Source organism: Amblyraja radiata, chromosome 34 (assembly GCF_010909765.2).
Source record: "Amblyraja radiata isolate CabotCenter1 chromosome 34, sAmbRad1.1.pri, whole genome shotgun sequence".
Lineage (NCBI taxonomy): Eukaryota > Metazoa > Chordata > Chondrichthyes > Rajiformes > Rajidae > Amblyraja > Amblyraja radiata.
Genome location: NC_045989.1, coordinates 13526574 through 13546306, shown reverse-complemented (window position 1 = coordinate 13546306; position 19733 = coordinate 13526574). Strand labels below are relative to the sequence as shown.

General features: G+C 44.2%; 1 protein-coding gene across 1 annotated transcript in view; it reads left to right on the top strand.

The window, feature by feature from the left end:
- map2k1 (mitogen-activated protein kinase kinase 1) overlaps positions 1-18739 on the top strand; it is a 30611-nt gene extending 11872 nt beyond the window's left edge. Inside the window, exons 2-11 of the mRNA XM_033050648.1 lie at positions 6277-6487; positions 7528-7674; positions 8567-8644; positions 9702-9753; positions 10870-10994; positions 11922-12123; positions 12915-12979; positions 14216-14277; positions 15168-15213; positions 16036-18739. Coding sequence (XP_032906539.1) covers positions 6277-6487; positions 7528-7674; positions 8567-8644; positions 9702-9753; positions 10870-10994; positions 11922-12123; positions 12915-12979; positions 14216-14277; positions 15168-15213; positions 16036-16149 — 1102 coding nt within the window. The 3' untranslated portion in view covers positions 16150-18739. The remainder of the gene's footprint in view (positions 1-6276; positions 6488-7527; positions 7675-8566; positions 8645-9701; positions 9754-10869; positions 10995-11921; positions 12124-12914; positions 12980-14215; positions 14278-15167; positions 15214-16035) is intronic.
- The last annotated feature ends 994 nt before the right edge of the window (positions 18740-19733 follow it).

The window sequence follows — 19733 nt, the reverse complement described above, 5'->3', positions numbered from 1 at the left end:
CAGCCGCTTGCTTCTGCCAGAGAACGTGGTGTAACCTGCCTCATTGTAGCAGACATCACAATTTCCTCCCACTACTGATATCTGATGCCTCCTTCAGTACACGATGTTCTGTGGTGAATGACCAAGTTGATGCATTTTAAACAGGGAACTTTAGTTTGTAAAAAGCTCGTTCCCAGATACTGCTTCAGAATTTTCATCAGGGGTGACCTGATGGCCTGACTGATGCACAATGGCAGAGTCGTTCAGCTGAAGGGTCTTTCACAATGTGCATAGTCCCTGCGAATGATGGTGAAGACCAAAATTTAAATAGCCAGGGTGAGTGAGCTTTGTCAGGGATGCTGGGGTTTACAATTGGGTGTGATGAGGGGAGCAGACAGAGGACAACTCTAATTGATGCCACTAGTTCACCTGCAACATCTGTGCCCCAGATGCTGGGCTTGTGTCACCCACTGCCCCAAACTTTGTACTTCCCCAGGAATATATCCATCCAGAATTGGTAAACGTGCAAGTAGCTATTTACGTAGGCGCTGCTGGGAGCTCCATGTATGAACAGCTCAATATGTCAATTGCACCAGTGTCACATCTGCTGGAGCTGCCACTCAATCCCAACTCTCTTGTGACAGTGCTTTGGGAACATTTATCAGTCTGCCTGGAGGGAACTTATGAAGTCCAGGATGGGAGTTACTCCCAATTCATCAGCTCAACATTGGGCTCAACTTGCGTTAGTGGGAACAGAATTCCCAATGGAAACACAGTTAAAGCTTGGACAGAATCACCAATTGTCACTGACGCTACAGAAATGTTGGTAATATGAGGAAAAGGCCACTTTAATATTATAAGCAATTAACAAACCAATTAAACGCACTTTACATGCCAGCCCTAATGGATCGGATGTAGCCTGCTGGCAGTTCTTGATGTGACACATAATATTATTTCGTTCTGCATTCAGCGGGAATATTTATGAATTATTCCTGTTTCTACCACACCATTAGTTATGTAAATGTTGGTTTCAGCAGATGATAGCAGTTTTCTTCAATAAGGGATGATGCACTTCCCCACAGATGAGCCAGAACAAAGCTTTTCTAATCTGTTTGAGAGAGATTTCAAGAAACAAATTAGTAATTTATTCATTTTATTTGAGCTGTCTATTCGCATCCAACTCTTTGATCCTCATATTATTCATTCTGTTCGGGCAGTGGTTCAATGGGAGAAATTCTCTCGCTTGAGACAAGCCCCCTTGGTGTGGTACCAAAGGAGCACTATATCATCAAGAGTGTTTTGTTGTCATATGTACAAGGAATGAAACCATGACATTTTTACTTGCTGCAGTTTTACAGGCACATTAAACGCAACACCATCACAAAACACATACAGCAAACAATGATACAATAAATTATCAGTCATACTAATTCATCAGATCATAATGTCGCAAGCCGAACTGTGTAGTGCAAGCTATGCAAAGTAGGGGTTTGATTGGAGCTATGCATGTAGTTCCAGAGCCTGATGTTTGATGGGAAGAAACTGTTCTTGAACCCTGAGGTCATGGTTCTTCTGTACCACCCTTCTGACAGCAGCAGCAAGTCGAGAGCATAGCCAGGGCGATGTGGGTCTGTGATATTGGCTGCCTTCCTGAGGCAGAGCTTCCTGAAACCTCTCTCGGGTGTTGCCTCTCAGATAGAGCTTATGTTGACCTGATATGTTCTGTTGCTTTGATACAGGAAAGACCAGGCCAATGGGATAGGTTCATAGGATCCCAGTGTTCATGCACAAAACACCCAATTATCTGGTCATTTATTTTTTTAAGCTACTTGTAAATTGATTAGTGTTTGCCATGTTCCAACGGTGATCACATTTTGCAAGGGCATCACTAGTCGTGAAGCACTTTGGTTTGTCAAGCTGTGGGTAGGTGCCTTGAGGTGTCAACTGGCTAGAGGCAAAGCCCAGATATGGCTGTGTTTAAGAAGGAACTGCAGATGCTAGAAAATCGAAGGTACACAAAAAAGCTGGAGAAACTCAGCGGGTGCAGCAGCATCTATGGAGCGAAGGAAAAAGGCAACGTTTCGGGCCGAAGCCCCGAAGGGTTTCGGCCCGAAACGTTGCCTTTTTCCTTCGCTCCATAGATGCTGCTGCACCCGCTGAGTTTCTCCAGCTTTTTTGTGTACCCCAGATATGGCTGTTGAGAGCGATGAAGGCTTTGTGCACGTGACTCTCTGTGGCGTCTAGCAGATAAATTAACTGCTGCATTTCATTCTAGAAAGAGAATCTATAGACCAACACTTGTTTCTGTCAGAGGTAGGTTACTGAAAAGTGGGTCGAGTGGTCTTTTGGCTTTGGCTGTAATGAAGTGTGGTGGGTAATGCGTGTGAGTCTATGAGTCTGCACTGATCCTTTTTTCGCTCAGCGTTCTGAGCCATCCTTCCTGTCCACACAGACCTCGTTCCCTCAGGGCAATCTACGTCTAATCTCAAGAATGTCAGGAAGCTGTGTGTGGACAAAGTACTGAGTATGAATGTACAAACCATTACTGCGATTTATCAGGACTGGGAATACAACACCACTGAGTTCACTGATAACTACAGAATATCACGACAGCACGAGAAAATAATTGACCATTATAGTGACTGCACAGATAATCTCTCTGCTCAGGTCTGCTTATAAAAAGCGGGTACATTTGTAATTGATCAATTACCTTGTCATGGGCCATTTAGCATAGCAAGTGTCGCAGGGGGTGAAAGCAATGTGTGGGGCCTGTGGCTTGTCCTCGAGAATCTTCCAGGTTTTTGAGGACGTGTAGTGGTGAACATCGCACTGGGTTTTGGGATGGTAGTTTCATGTTGTTGGGGGAGGCCAAAGCAGGTCCAATCCTCTGAGGACATTGTAGAGATTCTACGTTGAAAGTGTCGCTCGTTGATATGGAGGGGGGAAGGTTCAGATGCCATCTTGAGTTGTTTAGGTTTCACTTTTTAATATCTTTTGGAATTGATGACAATTACATGAACTTCTGTTCATTACATTCCCTGGAGCCTGTCTTTACTTTGTCATTTGTTCTCCTTTCCGAAGGTGCGGCATCTCATCAGGTACAACCCATGCCTCAGGGTTCCCTCTCTTGGTGCAGAAGTGAGTGCAGCTCTCCCTCTATAGATTGACTGTTGCTGGGTCTTAAACCTTCAGGGAATGGTAATTCTTGGGACTCTGGCAGATGTCCCCTCAATGTCCATTTGCTAAAAGAAGTTGCATTTTTGTAGGAACTACTTTGACCCTTGCTGGTTGCCCCTGAATGCTTTGCAGCACGTGAAACACATCTGATGTGTAGTGCCTGTAAGATGTCAGAAACAAGGGAGTTATTTGTCCAGCAAACTCCCATAAATGGTACAGTAATAACGAGTGTGTAATCTGTTTTGAGGAATATGGGGACACCTCCCCAACCAAATTGAACCATGAGAACCCTTCTGTCCATCAGGTAAGTGGAAGCTGTGTCGGGTCTGTACGACACCTGCATTGTCCTGTGCTTGGCTCTGTGGGTGACGCTTGAATCCTTCATCCCTCGGGGGAGTGGAGCTGGCCTCTACCACGAGAGGCCAATTTAGGAGCCCTTTTAATCCCAGTTACTGATTGTCATTGAAACCAATATCTGTTCAACACACGTGGGGGAAAACCCTGGGTATTCCACGGTGGGGCAGTGCGTGCATGTGTAGAAGCTTCAGTTCTCTGTCCAACACTTATATGTGGCAACTCTGGTACTTTGATGGCTGGAAAATCCCGAGAATGTTTAGTGCAAGAAATATTTTGAAAGTGCGCTAACTATTGTTGTGCAAGTGTTCTCGGCTTGCTACATGCCACTAAATCTGGGGTTGGTTACCACGGTAACTGGAGGAATGGGTGTGATCACTGTCAGTAACCCCAACGTCAGGAAAGAGATCCTCTGCGTAGTCGGTTGTTTCAGGCCTCGTGTCCCCTGGGATGGTGTTTTCGGGAGAGAGGCTTAGGAAATTTGGCATATGTTGAAGTTGAGTAACAGTGTGAGTGATAAATCTGAGTCAGGGGCTTGTGGAGAAATAAATGAGTCATTTCCTCTGGGACGCAGCTTGGATTAGCGTGGCTGCGGTTTTAATTGAAAGCACTCCATCGTATCCGGGGAGCCGCTCTCAGCTCTTGTTTAAAGATTCAACAAAATAATAAATGGATTTGGTTTTCAGAGTGCTTTGCGATGGGAATCCTGGGTATTGTTGGACGGAATTGGAAACACTGCCACCTGCTGTTCCAATGAAATGTGTCGATGATGATAGTAAAACTAGTGCCCTCACTCCATCTCCTGAAAGCCTGGGTGTGCGGCATTGAGGCAGCGATGCCTGTTCATTGTCACATCAAACACGCAACCTTGACTTATCAGCTTCCCCATTAAATACTCTAGTTCCAACTTTAGAAAGATCAGGGAACTGGAAGAGGGGGCTTGGAGCACAATCACAGGTTTGAGGAGCCAAATGGCCTTGTGTTCCTATTTTCTTGTCTGTTCGTGCGTGTCTGCCTCCCTCGAGCCGCGCCGTGTTTGGAACTGTCCTCAAACCTCCATTTCTTGGTTGAGGTTTCCTACAGCTCTGTTGATGCTGCAGGCTGCCCCCACTCCTTGGTTCTTGGTTTCTTGGTCCTCCAAAATATTCCAAATGGAATTTAAACTGGAGGTGGTGAAGGGAGGGCTTAAGCCAGAAAGGGTTATTGGGAAGAAAGAGCTACTTTAAATTTAGTTGCATCTGGTTGGGTAACTATAGTTGGGTGGAGATTATTCCATGCTTTAATTGTGCGGGGGAAGAACGAATTGCTGTACACATCTGTCTTTGTAGCTGGGATCACAAATTGGATCGAATGCCCTCGTCTGCTCCTAATTGGTTTGGGTTTGTTCTGAATTCGAGATGTAGGGATCCATTTTGTCCCCAGAGAGTGTGGAACTCTTCCAGTCTCAGCCTGCACCTTAACCCTCCACTTTCCCAACCCTTGCTTTTAAGACCCCGAGTTTTGTTGCTGAACTCCTGCACTGGAAGTATCTCGGTGGTTGATGTTTGGGCCATTCCACAGTGATGAAGGGTGCTGCATGAGTGTACTTGTTTCTTTTGTCAATTAAATGGTACAGCAGGAGGCAACTAGGCACATTAGATTTATGCTTTTTTTTTGTTGCAATATCTCTTGTCAATCCCATCCACCTCTTCCAACAAGTCTAGCCCTGGGAGTTCATCTTTTTCTGCTGTTTATCCAACCTGTGTTCGGATTGAACCCTAGCAACCTGGCAACCTAGTTGCTAGGATTGCCAACCTGGCAAAGTATTCCTAATCTCAACTCTCGGCCACTTGAGGTCTCCCAAGACAATTTTAGACTTCAGAGACACAGCATGGAAATAGACCCTTCGACCCACTGAGTTGGCGCCGACCAGCCATCATCCCATCCCACCCATGAACACTATCCTACAAATTAGGGACAATTTACAGAAGCTACAAACTGTACATCTTTGGAGTTTGGGAGGAAACCGGAGACCCTGGAGAAAACCCTCGCAGTCACGGGAAGAACGTACAAACTCCATACGGACGGCACCTGTAGTCGGGATCGTGAACTGGGGGCTCTGGCGCTGTAAGGCAGCATCTCTACCACTGTGCTGCCCCTTTCTCTTTCAGCCTCCAATTTTTTTCTTTCAAGTTCTTTTGCCTCTTCTACCTCATTGTCACAGACTAATTCTGCTCTTTGTTTGGCCGCTGCCTGCCGCTTTCACCTGTTTTGCTTTTTTTTTGGTTCCTTGTTTTATTTTATGAAACGTTCTTTCTTTGAATTAGAAAAAGTCCCAGTTAGTGATGGAGGACCGAAGGGAGATTATTTCCAGTGGAAGCTGCTTTATCTTGGCTCATTGAGCTGGACAGATTCAGTCTGACACAGATCAATAGCCCCTGAAGCGGCTTATATGTCAGTTTATTGATCTGTCTGTTTTCATCTGGTCAAATCTCTCTTTAATCTCTTAGTCTTTTTTTATTCTCTGCTCCCTGCCTCATTAGTTTACCCTGGTAAATGTTCTTAAACATTTTGTGGCCCAGATTTTAATGAACAAAAGTGTGTTTTGAGTTCTAGCGGGGAGGGGTAACCACCACCTTCCCTCGTGACGTTGAAGAGTATGATCCTTGCCCTTCCTCCACATGTTACTCCCGGCCCTGGTTACCCCAATATGGCCTCAAACGCTTGGGCTGATGTAATGCCATTGCATACGGTCTTGTTAAAAGTTTCATTTTCCACACACTTTAGGACAAATTTGGAAGCTCTGCAGAAGAAGTTGGAAGAACTCGAGTTGGACGAACAACAGCGGAAACGGCTGGAGGCCTTTCTGACTCAGAAGCAGAAGGTTGGTGAGCTGAAGGACGATGACTTTGAGAAGATCTCGGAACTGGGTGCGGGCAATGGAGGCGTCGTATTCAAGGTCTCCCACAAGCCCTCCGGCCTAATCATGGCCCGAAAGGTAAAACGCACTTCCTTCCTGTTCTAGCAGATGCCTTCCCGCTGACCTGAAGGCTGGATTGGTGGTTTGGTTCCCCCTTTCTATCACATTGAGGCTTCCCAGTGAGGGGCAGATGGCACCAGTAACTACACCCTACACCCACCATGTGTCTGTGTACCTGGCCCGTATGGGGATGAACAGTCGGAGTGCAGACCCTCGCATACAATGGTTGTTCACTGTGTGTATATCTACATTGGTAGGAGTTTCCCTGTCGTGCCTGGCTCCATGCGGCATGTGTAAACACTCATCCTTGTACACACCCGAGACACACACACACCTGGGAAAGTACCTTTGTGCCTGAGCTCTTGCATGGTCTACCTTTATCATGTGAATACTCTCCCATTTTAGTGGCACAGCTCAAATTTTCTCCCAAAGCACCAATTTTCTCCTCTCTATTTGCAAGCTCCAGCTCCTAAACCTGGGTGAATTAATTATTTCTTGTCATAGATTCATACAGCATGGAACAGGCCAGTCAGATCACCATGATGACCAGTGGGTACCCATACATGTTAATCGTGTCTTCCAGCACTTGATCCGTATCCGTATAGCCTTTGGCACTTAGTTCTCATCCAGGCGCTTCTTAAATGCTTCTTGATGTGAACGATGTCAATGGCTCTGCTTGATGTCAGAAGTAAATGTCAGTGGCTCTGCTTCCAACACTCTCTGTGGCAGAGTATCTAATACTGAATTCTACAATTTCTGATAACCAGCTTCTGTTTGAACTGGCAAGTTCTGTTGAAAAGTCATCCACTTTCTCAGTTAACTCTCTTTCTTTGTTTATAACAGATTCTGCCTGACCTACACCTATTTCTATGATTTTCTGTTCTTCACTCCCACAGACAGTGTTTGGGGTGAATAAAAGAAGTGTTTAATGCTTGGGAGGGGAGTAGATGGATACGGTGATGGAGATCAGAGGAGCTGACTCCAGGAGGCTGTTTGAATGTGATGTCTTGATTTGAAAAGAAGAGGCTAATACTAAGTGAGTGTTTTTTGCTTCACAGCTGATCCACCTGGAGATAAAGCCAGCCATTCGCAACCAGATCATCCGAGAGCTTCAGGTCCTGCACGAGTGCAATTCTCCCTACATCGTGGGATTCTACGGCGCTTTCTACAGCGACGGGGAGATCAGCATCTGCATGGAGCACATGGTACAGAACCCAAAGCATTTCATGCAGGGCAAAGTTGTTGGGCACAGGAAACGCCTGCCTGGGAGCAACCAGGATCACTCCCATACACCACTGACACGTTCTTGTCCCTGCACCTTCTACTGACTTCCTTTCCCCCCCATATCCCCTAATTCCAATGGTTATCAAAAATCTATCCATTTATGAAATTTGAAATTGGTGTTTTACCAGAATTAATTACATTAGAGCTCCGCAATTCTCCCTCACTCGACGGCTAGGTTTACCTAACGTGTTGGCCATGAGGTCGAGCTTCTCCAAACAATTTACCATTTGGTTCCCCAATCTCTTGAACCCCACCTCGGTTGCAGGGAATCCTGGCCTAGTTTTTGTAACCCCCTCTATCCCCAGACTCAGCATTATTCAGGCCACCATGTCCACGCCAGTGGGTTCTGACCACCACTCAGTTGCTGTAGAATAAGAACATCTATTCCTGTCCTCTGCATTGAAAGCCCCACATTCCATGTTTAGCTTCATTCCCAAAACAGAAACATGAATTTTTAACTGAACCACTTGGGAACAGGATTTAGTTGTCTTGGACTGAAGATGGTCTAGAGCAGTGGTTCTCAAATGGGGGTACGCGTACCTCTGGGGGTACGTGAAGGCACTCCAGGGGGTACGTGAGATTTTAAAATATAGGCCTACATATATGTAGGCTTATATTTTTGCGCTGGTTAGGGGGTACTTGGCTGAAAAAATATTTCACAGGGGGTACATCACTGAAAAAAGGTTGAGAACCACTGGTCTAGAGGAATATCTGTGATCACATTCTGTTGTTGACCCTGCAGCCACCATGACAATAAGATAACCAAGCAGTTTTGTTCACTCTGACTGGTTATCACGTTTCATTTGCTGCTAGGATGGTGGATCATTGGATCAAGTGCTAAAAAAGGCTGGAAGAATTACAGAAGAAGTCCTGGGCAAAGTGAGCATAGCTGTAAGTATAACACAATCAGTACAGGAGCGTACTGTTCCAGAAATAGTGATTTTGCAAACTCCAGGAAGGACAATCTGCCATCCCATGATTGGATTACTCCACTATGCTGCCCCGCACTCTATCAATATGTGAATTATTAGTGGTAGACGTGATGCTACAATCCACTGCTCTATAGAAAATGCTTTGTTACCTGTGTTACCTAACTAGAATACGCGTTGTGATATTCCACCTCGGCACCATTTCCCCACATCCCTGAAATTCCGTAACACCAAAATCTACCCATCTCCATCTTAAAAATACTCAGCGGCCAAACATCCATTCATTTGCATCCTCTGGGTGAAGGAATTTCATCTCATCTCTCTCCTGACTGGCCAACCCCTTATTTTGAGATCGCAGTCCCTGGTTTTAGGTGTCGACCCCCTGGAGGAAACCCACGTGGTCACAGTAAAAACATGTCAACTCCACACAATTTAGCAGCAGAGGTTGTGACAAGCTGGGTGGCTTTGAGGCGATGGCTCTGCCCGCTGAGCTGCATTGTGTTAGCAGGCATTCCACCTTTATAAACACTCAGACCAAGGCAGGGATACACTCCCCTGGAAGCCACTGTTGTGTCTGCTACACTAGGTCGCAAAGGCAGACACGAGTCTATTGATTGTACAGATATGTCCAGGGAATCCTGGCAACAGGAGCCAGGTCAGGTTTAGCGTCTGCTCTCCTGCTCACTGGTGATGGGTGCTGGGCCACCATGAGCTGGTCTTCCTGACGGAAGCACAGACACTTGCAACGTGTAAATGATTAATGCGTTGGAATGAACTGCGGATGCTGGTTTACATCGAAGATAAACACAAAATGCTGGAGTAACTCAGCGGGACGGGCAGCATCCCTGGATAGAAGAAATGGGTGATGTTTCGGGTTGAGACCCTTCTTCAGACCTTATCCAGAGATGCTGCCTGTCCTGCTGAGTTGCTCCAGCATTTTGTGCAAATGGTTAATATAGTCTCGATTAGAGGGGCTCTGAACTGTTGGAATGCTTTTAACCAAACTATGATCCTTGCAGGTTAATAAGGGACTGGCCTACCTGCGGGAGAAGCACAAGATTATGCACCGAGGTACGGTAACAATCTATTAAACATTGTTCCCAGTGAGGAGCTTTTCCACGTAAAATGCCTGAGCTACAGGGTTGTTGGATATGTTATAAGGACCAAGGCACTGCTAGAATTGACACTGACTCTTTCGTGATGGGAGTATTGTGGACCCTGATTACCAAACAGCTCTGGCATTGCTGGAGAATGTTTAATGCCAATGGTTATTTTGCTAGTTACACACTAACAATATCACTTTGTCTAATGGCATCTTTGATATAGTAAAAGCTATCTAGGCGCATTAGATGATCAAACCTCTCCAGCTTAAAGGTGTTCAAGGGGCAGATGACCAGAAACTTGCTTGTGGTGATGGGTTTTAAGGAGGTGGGAAGAATGTGATATGACACTGAGGACAAGGCCAGGTTTAATTGCCCATCATTAGTTGCCCTTCAGAAGCCGACAGTGAGCTGTGACCCGGAGGGATTCCAGGTGTGTGGGTGACCCAATTCAATTTTCTGCCACAGCCCCAACATCTCCCAGCACATGGTCCACCTGTAACCAGAGGTGAAGCTCAGTGGCATGCTATACAAGGATGCAAGTGTGCTGGATAATTGAATTATACAGCAGGGAACAGGGATGCTCTCGATATTCGCATGAGCTATTTTATTTTAGGACCATTGCATAATCGAGGAGCTGAACTGAGCATCTCGCTCCAGCTGACAGCGAGTCAAATGCCAAAGTTTCATGCTCCGTAGATAAAAAATACCCTTTAATAAAATCTGACAATGTGCACTTTAATCACATGTGATTTTTTTTTTTCTATTACAAATCTCAAATTGCGGAGCAGAGGCAAATAAATAAATAAATAAATAAATGACGGGTCTTTGTCCCAAACATTATGGAGGGCACTGTATATCTCTGCTTTTACTCATAATACTCCCTCAATCGCTGTTCCCTCATTCCCCAATCCCAACTAATCCAGCCATTGCCGCCATAAATCTGTGCCATTCTCTGACTTAATATAATGTTGCATTTTATTTTCCTGTTTATACTCCTTTTCCACGGTAAAAATTAATAATATGAAAGCCAATAATGCACCATAGAATATGCTTCTAGAATCTTCTAAATTGTTCTCCTTTCCAGATGTTAAGCCTTCGAACATCCTGGTGAATTCCCGTGGTGAAATCAAGCTGTGTGATTTTGGGGTCAGTGGGCAGCTGATTGACTCGATGGCCAATTCGTTTGTTGGGACCAGGTCCTACATGTCTGTAAGTTGTGCTTGATTCATGCCAGGATTATTTGCTTTTGTGAATCTGAAGCTATAAACAGAATTCAGAGACTAGAAAACATTGCCGCTGGATGTTTCTCCACTGGGAGTTCGGGATTTGCTGAGTCAGTGATGGAGGTTTTTCTGCTGCCCTGAAATTTAAAAAAAAACTCCATCCCCTCCAAGGGACTGACCCCCGAGAGTTGCTCCTAGCCAAGGGCTGCTTTGTCCTTTATAACGACAAGCTTCTTGCTTGTTACAGCACAGAAGGAGACGCCTTTCAGCCCATTGGGTCTATGCTGCTTCCAAACTGAGCAATCCCATCAGAATCATTCCTCATCTCATTAGTTCCCTGTAGCCTTGCACCTTGTCACCCTCACATGCCCACCTACTCCTCTTTGATACTTTCGGCACATACCTATGCTAATGGGTAACTAGAGACCACCAATTAACCTACCAATATATCATTAACCTGATGATGAATGTTAACGTGACAGCTGCACCTCCTTCATTCTGAACATCATTGGATATGTCACAGAGTGAAGGCACGGGCTGAGTCTGTGCCGAAGGAACTTGCTTTTGGCCCCACACCTCTTCATTACCCAACTTGTCTCCTGTTCAAGTGTTTATTGATAATGAATAATCTTGCATCATCATCATCGAAGGCAGGAGCATGCAGAGCAATAAACTTCTCACACGGGTCTCCACGGGTAATCTAGCTGTGTGCTCCCCTGAACCTGGCTCTCAATGCTGCTGTTGGACACGTGGGAAGAAAATGTCAAATGGCTAAAATCTGGCGAATTATAGTGTTGGAACGATGGGCACATTTTTGCCTTGATTGTGTTGGCTTTGGAATGGGTATCCGGGTGGGTGGGTATGTGTTGGACAGCGAAGCTAATCTCTGGGCCACCTTCTGTTTGTTTCCCAGCCGGAACGACTCCAGGGAACACACTATTCCGTTCAGTCTGACATCTGGAGTATGGGCCTCTCCCTGGTGGAGATGGCCATTGGCAGATATCCAATTCCTCCACCTGATGCTAAGGAGCTTGGACATATCTTTGGCTGCCACATGGGTGAAGACTCGACATTCTCCGAGCAGAGCAGTCGACCACCTGGGCGTGCCGGGATCTGTGAGTTTGGAACGTGTCCTTGTATCCGATCATCTACGGAGGTCCTGCGATCGCGAGGGCTGGGGAATTGGCTGTTGGGTGTGGGGGATGTGGGGGAATATTGCATGCTTGCATCCCAGGCATTGATTTTGGAGAGTCTATACTTTTGTGTGCCTATGTTGTAGGGGTCGTGAGATTGGTGCAGATACTGTGTGTCCATATCATTAGGAATGGGGGATCTGGGAATAAACTCTATCATTGGGCTGCTTGAGTCTGGGAATATGGAAACAAGGAATTGCAGATGCTAGTTTACAAAAAAAGTGCTGGCGTAACTCGGTGGGTCAGGCAGCATCTCTGGTGAACATGGATGAGTGAAATTTTGGGTCAAGTCCCTTCTGACTTATTGTCCGGGAAGGAAAGAAAGATGGACAAGAGGATGGACAGGACATGGCCTGGCAGGTAATGGGTTGATTAATAGTTATGGGGACATCTATGAGGCCATCTCTGGCCTTTGAACAAGCATCTGACTATCAGAAAACCCACCTCACCTGTATCGATCTACTACTTGTCAAGCTCTGTTCTGCCCCTCCTCTCTTCCAGCTTTCATTCCCTCCACTACAATCAGTCTGAAGAAGGGTTCCAACACGAAATGTTGCCTGACCCATTGAGTTACTCCAGCACTTTGTGTCATTTTTTGTCTGGGAATCCAGTGTGCATGTATTGTTGGGATAATTTAGCCAGTTGTTGGGGAAGTTTGGGACTTGGTGTCCACACCCTCTCAGTGCCCTTGAACTGATCCCTTCTTCTTGCAGCCTTTGGTCTGGACAGTCGACCTCCGATGGCGATATTTGAACTGTTGGATTACATCGTGAATGAGGTCAGTATCAATCTCGGACGCCCAGCTCAGCAACGGCTCCCGGACCCCACCCTGCTTCACAGTGAATGTAGGATGTAGGCAAATCACGGCAGGAGTAGTGACGCAGGAGTAGCCCTGATGAGAGGGCCTCGACCTGACACATTCATGCTGAGGGTTTCCAGAAATGCCTTTGTTGTGGTCTGGGTGGGGTGGGAGGGTTGGGGAAGGAGAGGAGCAGGGAGAGGGAATGGCATTCCTTAATACAAAGTCGTGTCATCTGCACATGGATCGGGAAAGGTGAGTTTAAAAAAAAAAAAGTATTGCATTTATTTATTTAATTTTTTCTCATAAAATCTGTGCGTGAATTCTATTCCATATCTCACATTTTTTAGGGAGATTAATGAATTTTGTAAGCGTGGATTTCTGTTACCCAAATATTGGAAAACTAGGGTGGGAGGGGGGGGGGGTTATCTCTACTTCAATTTCCAGCACCTGCTTCTCCTCCAAGGGTCAACTATTAACCCACTGTAAGCCCTGGCTGTCATTTCTATCTGAGCTCTGACCTTGCCTCTGGTGAGCTCTGCTCTGCTGGGACCATAGGAATCAATAGGGTTAAGAAAGTCCACCGTCCTTCCAATTCAGCGTCCACCCATCTGGTGGCTGCTGCATACAAATGCAATGAATTTGCTGACTTATAACAATCGATCAAAGAAAGATCATACACTTCGCAGTGGTGCTGGTCTGAGATCTATTCAGCTTCCTGTGTTCACAGGAGTGGGTTAATCCCTGCCTTTGAACAGGACTGGATGAGGCATCAATTTTAACCATTAAACAATGTCTATTTTTTATCTTAGCCATTCCAAATTTAGAGCAAAGGCAGATGAATGGGGTTGAATATAGATCAGATCACATGTAATGTAAATAAACAGTGAAACAAGCTCTTAGCATTTCCATTTCCTCTGCTGCTGGCAGTGTGGTCAGATAGGCAAGGCATTTACCCCCAATGTATATGGGTAAATAATGCAGCTAAGTCTACTGAGGTTTTGTTAAGGTAGGTCGGAAGGAGGTAGTGATTCAGGTAGAGCGACTCAGGAAAATAATGCAAAAAGATTTTAATACATCATGTAAAAATGCTCTAATCTGCACCTCCTGCCTTCACAACATCCAGACTGTTGCAGCTGCAAGCTGTTTTATTGTCTTGCTGTTGCTTCCCATGGGATTGACATGTTTTTACTTATTTGTTAATCCTCTTTGCAGCCGCCACCTAAATTGCCACCTGGAGTTTTCAGTGACGAATTCCAGGATTTTGTGAACATTTGGTGAGTTGATAATGATTAAACATTCAGGTTCTGGGGTGCAGTGCACAGGAGGAGCCCACAGCTGCATGAGGGAGGAAACCAGGTGTTTATTCCCACTCCTGGCCATGTTTAAGGGCTGCCCTTCAGAATGGTCATCAGGACAAGCTTCTTCATGTAGAGGCAAACTCCACCACCTTCTGTGATGGGGGCCAAGTCACTCACTATATTCAAGGAGGAGGTAGATCTATTTTGTAATGCAAAAGAGAGCAAGGGAGATGGAGGGGAAGAAGGAACAGTGGAATTAGGTGAATATATCCCCCTTTCCCTCACAACTCTAGCCACCAATCCACCCATCATCACTCGGACTCAGTTCTTGTGTGGAAGATCTCGCTGCACCCCTACCTCCCCCTTCTTTGTATATTGGCCATCCTGCCCTCCACCTTTTCAGTCCAAAGCGTCTTGAAATGTCGTCGATCCATTTCCCTCCACAGATCCTGCCTGACCTGCTGTGTTTCTCAAGCAATTTGTTTTTTGCTCCAGACTCTAGCATCTGCAGACTTTTGTTTCCCCATTAATCAGCTCCTTTGGCAAAAAGACTTGCTGCCTTTCAAGTATCTCCAGTTCTTCTTTCCTCCCTCTGTGCTCGTAGGTGAAGAGTTCATGCCTGGCTCAGATAGCAGAGCCATCTCAAAGCCAGCATGTGAGCTGGGAATGAGTTTCAGGTAACTAGATCACTGGGGGCATATTCCCCCCCTGAAGATGCCCTCAGTGTGCTGCTCTCACTGCCGTGTTATGGAGAGAGCAGGATACCACGGAAATAACCCATTATTCCAATATCTCCTTTTAAAATGAACTGTGGGCGGAGATCTATTGCTAATTGCAGTCAAATATTGCTTTGTTTATTTTATCAGCTTGATAAAGAATCCTGCTGAGAGAGCAGACTTGAAGCAGCTTATGGTGAGTGACCCTTGATGTTGATTGATTTAATTATTTTCCTTTTGTAGTAAGTATTAATGCAACCTGTTATTATTGCATAAATATTTTATGAATATACTGAAGTTCCTACAATGGCCTTGAGTGTTTAAGAGTAAAGCCTTGGAATGGGAACTGTGAATTAATAATTTGCCCTCCTACTTTGGCTGGATTGCCATTATTGCACCTTGTATCTTTGCACATTTCCATATACCAGATTGGGGAGGGAAAGGATTAAGGGCTTTCAGTTCTACTCAACATCCAAACCTTTGCAGGGAAAGTCTCCTCGGGTGAGATCAAAGGTTCTGCTGATCAATATACAAATGGAGACGACCAAGGAATTTGAAAGTGGATGAGAAGGTAGTTTTCACTGCAAGAAGTAAACAACTGGAGGGTTTTATGGTAACTAGCAAAAACATAACGAGATCTGCCATGATCTGGTCCTCGCTAGGTGAAACTTGGCAGAAACTGGTTCTGTCGTACCATTGAATAGAAAATTGTTTTCAAATTTGGAAATGCTAGTGCAAAGGCACGAGACTAATGGACATTTGTCAAAAAGCCAGCAGAGGCTCATTGGGTGAATGCTTTCCCTCTGATTACTTGATTCAGTAATTTGGGATGTGGGTTTATGGTTCTATTGTCCATTTAATTGCCAGAGAAGGTATGGCAGCAACACTTTGACATTGAGAGTCTGCTAGCTTTTTACCTCGGTGGCAATGAGATTTTGATTATTCTTAGTTGGGCTGAAATGTTCTCTTCTGAATTATTAATCTTTTCCCTTGACAATCATCTCACATTTTATGACAGGCTCATTCCTTCATCAAGCGATCGGAGGCGGAAAAGGTGGATTTTGCAGGCTGGCTGTGTACAACAATCGGCTTGAAGCAGCCAAGCACTCCCACGCACACTCCCACAGTCTAAATCACTTGTGCCGCTAAACCACTGTTGTCTTTGTGCAGCAAACTGATGGATGTTTCTGCTGATGTTACCTCATCAATAACCCTTTATCCCATTATATATTTAAAGAGATGTATTTACATTTTTAAAGGAATGATGTCTGTTAAAATTTAACTGCCCTTCTTAAATTTTAGTATTTGCTAATGGGTATAGATAGCAAGTTGGTCTTATTTTGGGGTCAGTGCCACGACGGAATGAGTTGAGGGAAGCTGACTTTTTAAAGATGGTACTAAACTATTGCACACAAACTTTGTGGATAATTATGGAAACGCCTTGCTACTTGCAGACCCATAACTCATCATTTTAAAGAGAGGGTCTGCTGGTCTCTAGGTGGCACTTGTAGAACGCTCTGAATACTTACTAATATATACACTGCACTACATGTAGAGATACTGGAATCTCGAGTTCAGTGATACATTCTAATTTATTTCCACTGCAAGCCTCAACATGTTCCCAAAGGTGTGGCAGGTTATCTGCTCACTAGTGTAACTCTAAAAACAGGAGATGGATGGGTGGAGGGAACTGAAATTAGAATTCTTATCTCAACATTTGCTTCAAATCAGCCAGACTGACTATAAGCTTAGGAATTCCATGAGAGCCTGTTACTAAGAGGGTTGAATTGAGCTGCAATTCCTCCACATTTGCCTTTTGGGTTTTCAGTACAAACTGGAGAGGTGGAGGAGTGTGATAGTACTGCAGCATTTGAGACCAAATGGTGCACCCAACCTCTAGCAGTTCAGTGGCTTTCCTGCAAAGGTAGGATTTCTGCCTGACAGCTTAAGGCATGATAGCTCGTCTGATTCTTTAGCAAAAGGAATTGATCCAAAGCCTGCACACATGCTCGAGAAAAGCCCAGTTCAGAGGGGCAATTACATGCTCTTGCTGCTGTCTTCCTTTCTCTCATTGTGGGGTCAATTAGATTATTCTGTTCAAGATGAAGCCTGGCCCAATTATTGCTACAATGCCCTAAAGGTACTTTAGACAAACTCGATTACAGCAAAGGACTAAGTCTGGCTTCAATTCTGCTCGTATCAGCAGCAGAACAGTGCAAAAGGCAAAACATTCTGGACTGAGACAATGTCGGAAATACTTGTGACCAGCACTGGGAGGTATGTACCAAATTTTAAGCATGTGCAGTGTTAAAAGGATGAGAAAGGAATTATGGCACAGTGCATGAATGAGATAATTATGTTTGAGTGAATTTAGTGGACCATAAATGGCAGTAATTGAATCCATAACAATAACTAAGGCCAGAAACTGGTAATTTATTGAGTACAGAAGGCTGTAGGATTCTATCAAAACATACAAATGTTTTCCTTGAGTTTATTAACATATAAGAGGCAGTGATTAGAATTAAAGGATGGCACTGCCTGCTGTACCACGTTGGAATAAGGAAGAGATGGGCTCAGTCACTTTTACATTTGGTCAAAGGCACTAAGTTTTGGGTATTAACTTTTCTTTGGCATAACCTGCTGTGTGCCTCAAGTTATGTACCTATGCAGTGAATTTTGTACATGAGCTGGATTGTAAAATCGAAGAACATTGATTTCCATTCCCACAGTTCCTCCAGCTGTTTGTTTTTGCTCATTAATTTCTCAGTTGAGTTAAAGCCAGAGATTAATCTTTCTAGAATAGCTGGTGCATCTAGCACAGCCTCTATTTGCATCGCTCCAAGTTGTTCAATTACCCCACTACCCCCCACAAAACAGATTCATATAATTTTACTACATTATGGAATGTAGTTACGCGGGCTTGCATTATCAATTGAGTATCACATGAAGTAATTTCAATAAAATTGGCTGTGCTTGAGGGCAAACTTTTGATTAGTCTGGATTGACAGTTAAAGCTGACTTAAACGCTGTCAGTTTTACATTCATAGAATACTGTTCTCACCAATGACATCTAAAGTGTACCAACCGTGGAGCAAATACCTCTATGTGAATTTCAAAGTCATTAGTACTTTAACCAATTAACAATCATTAATTTGTAAAGCAACACATTGAAGTAGAAATGTACATTCCTATTATAGCCCTCACAGCACATTTGTAGTCGGTGTGCAGATATCTTGTACATTGATTAATTCAGCTGCTATAGCCATAAGATGGCCATCCTTCACTCAATAGCTATAGGTTCTTGCCCAGTTGTTTATCTGGTGCACAACTAGCCCTCAGTGGTGTAAATGTGCATGGGTAAAGTAATGCTCCAGATTAATATTCCATCTTTATTTTGATATTGGCATTAGGAAGCAAGTGCATTTGGTACAACTCAACTGCTCTACATTGCTGAGGCCCCTGCCACTCCTTTGCTATGAATCTTAATGTATTTTAAAGTGCTTTAGTACTGATGTTGAAAAAAAAAAATCAGTATAACACATTGGAAGCTCTCTGGGGATCAAATGTGCAGTACATTAAATCAGACTATCTTTCTTTTAGACCACGTGTAATCAGTGAGAAAATATTGACTGCTAAAATGGTGTGAATCAAGTGTGCAATTCAAACCCTCAACCTGTGTTCTTGCTAAAGTTTTCACCATTAAAGTCTATTGTTGCAATTAAGTGTTCTTAGTATTTTTACATTTCTTTCCATATCTAGATTTTGCTGCTTTTGAAAGCTAATTTGGGAAAACAAACTTTTCTAGGTTTGTTGATAGGTTGCTGATCCAAAATATTTGCTTACTCATTCCAGAATTGTGAATTTTCAGTGTCTGCTTTATTTTCTAAGTGTCAACTAAAATACACAGTGGAGGTTTTGTTACAGTATGAGATTACCCCTAGTGGACACGCTTCAAAGAAATTCAATAATGTGTAAATACCCCATAAGTTCATAGGAATTTCTGGCCTCAACAACTCAAAATGGAGAAAGCAAATCAGTGTGGTGTTAATGAAATAAGAAAACCTGGCTCCACATTTATCACCATTAAATATCATGGCCACTACCTCGTGCTGCAACTTTCCTTTAAAAAAGTTATGTAGTGTCACTGGAGAACATGGATTGATGATGTTTTGGGTTGGGACCCTTCAGTAAACAGTGATTTATTTTTTGTGAAATGGGCACTGGAGGGAAGAAAGAAAGCTAGAAGAGAGGAGGGACAAAATAAAGCCTGGCATGTAATGGGGGTGCGCTTGATAAGCAGATGGTTAGAAAAAGACCAGAGATTGAAAGACAATGAAACCAATCAATCAGGATGTGAAAATCTCAAATTTTCTGTGCCAGTTCCCATTACCATTAAGTCCCTGATATTTTGAATACGTTATCTATCTTCTAAATACCTCCATCGATAGTTTCCACAACCCACCTGGGTAGGTAATGCCAGATTCACCACCTGCTGTAGAAAAATTATTGTTCATCAGTTTTAAATGACCACCCCCTGGTATCCATTTGTTTTAAGAATGGATGCCGACAACACACTAGAGGGGGCAATATGCAAACTAATTTTAAAATATCCTACACTCAAATTGTTTGGCTACAAATACATTACAACTTTGATTTACATCCACATGGTGCAGAATTATCAAGCATTGTCTTCCTGCACCCCCCCCCCCCCCCATG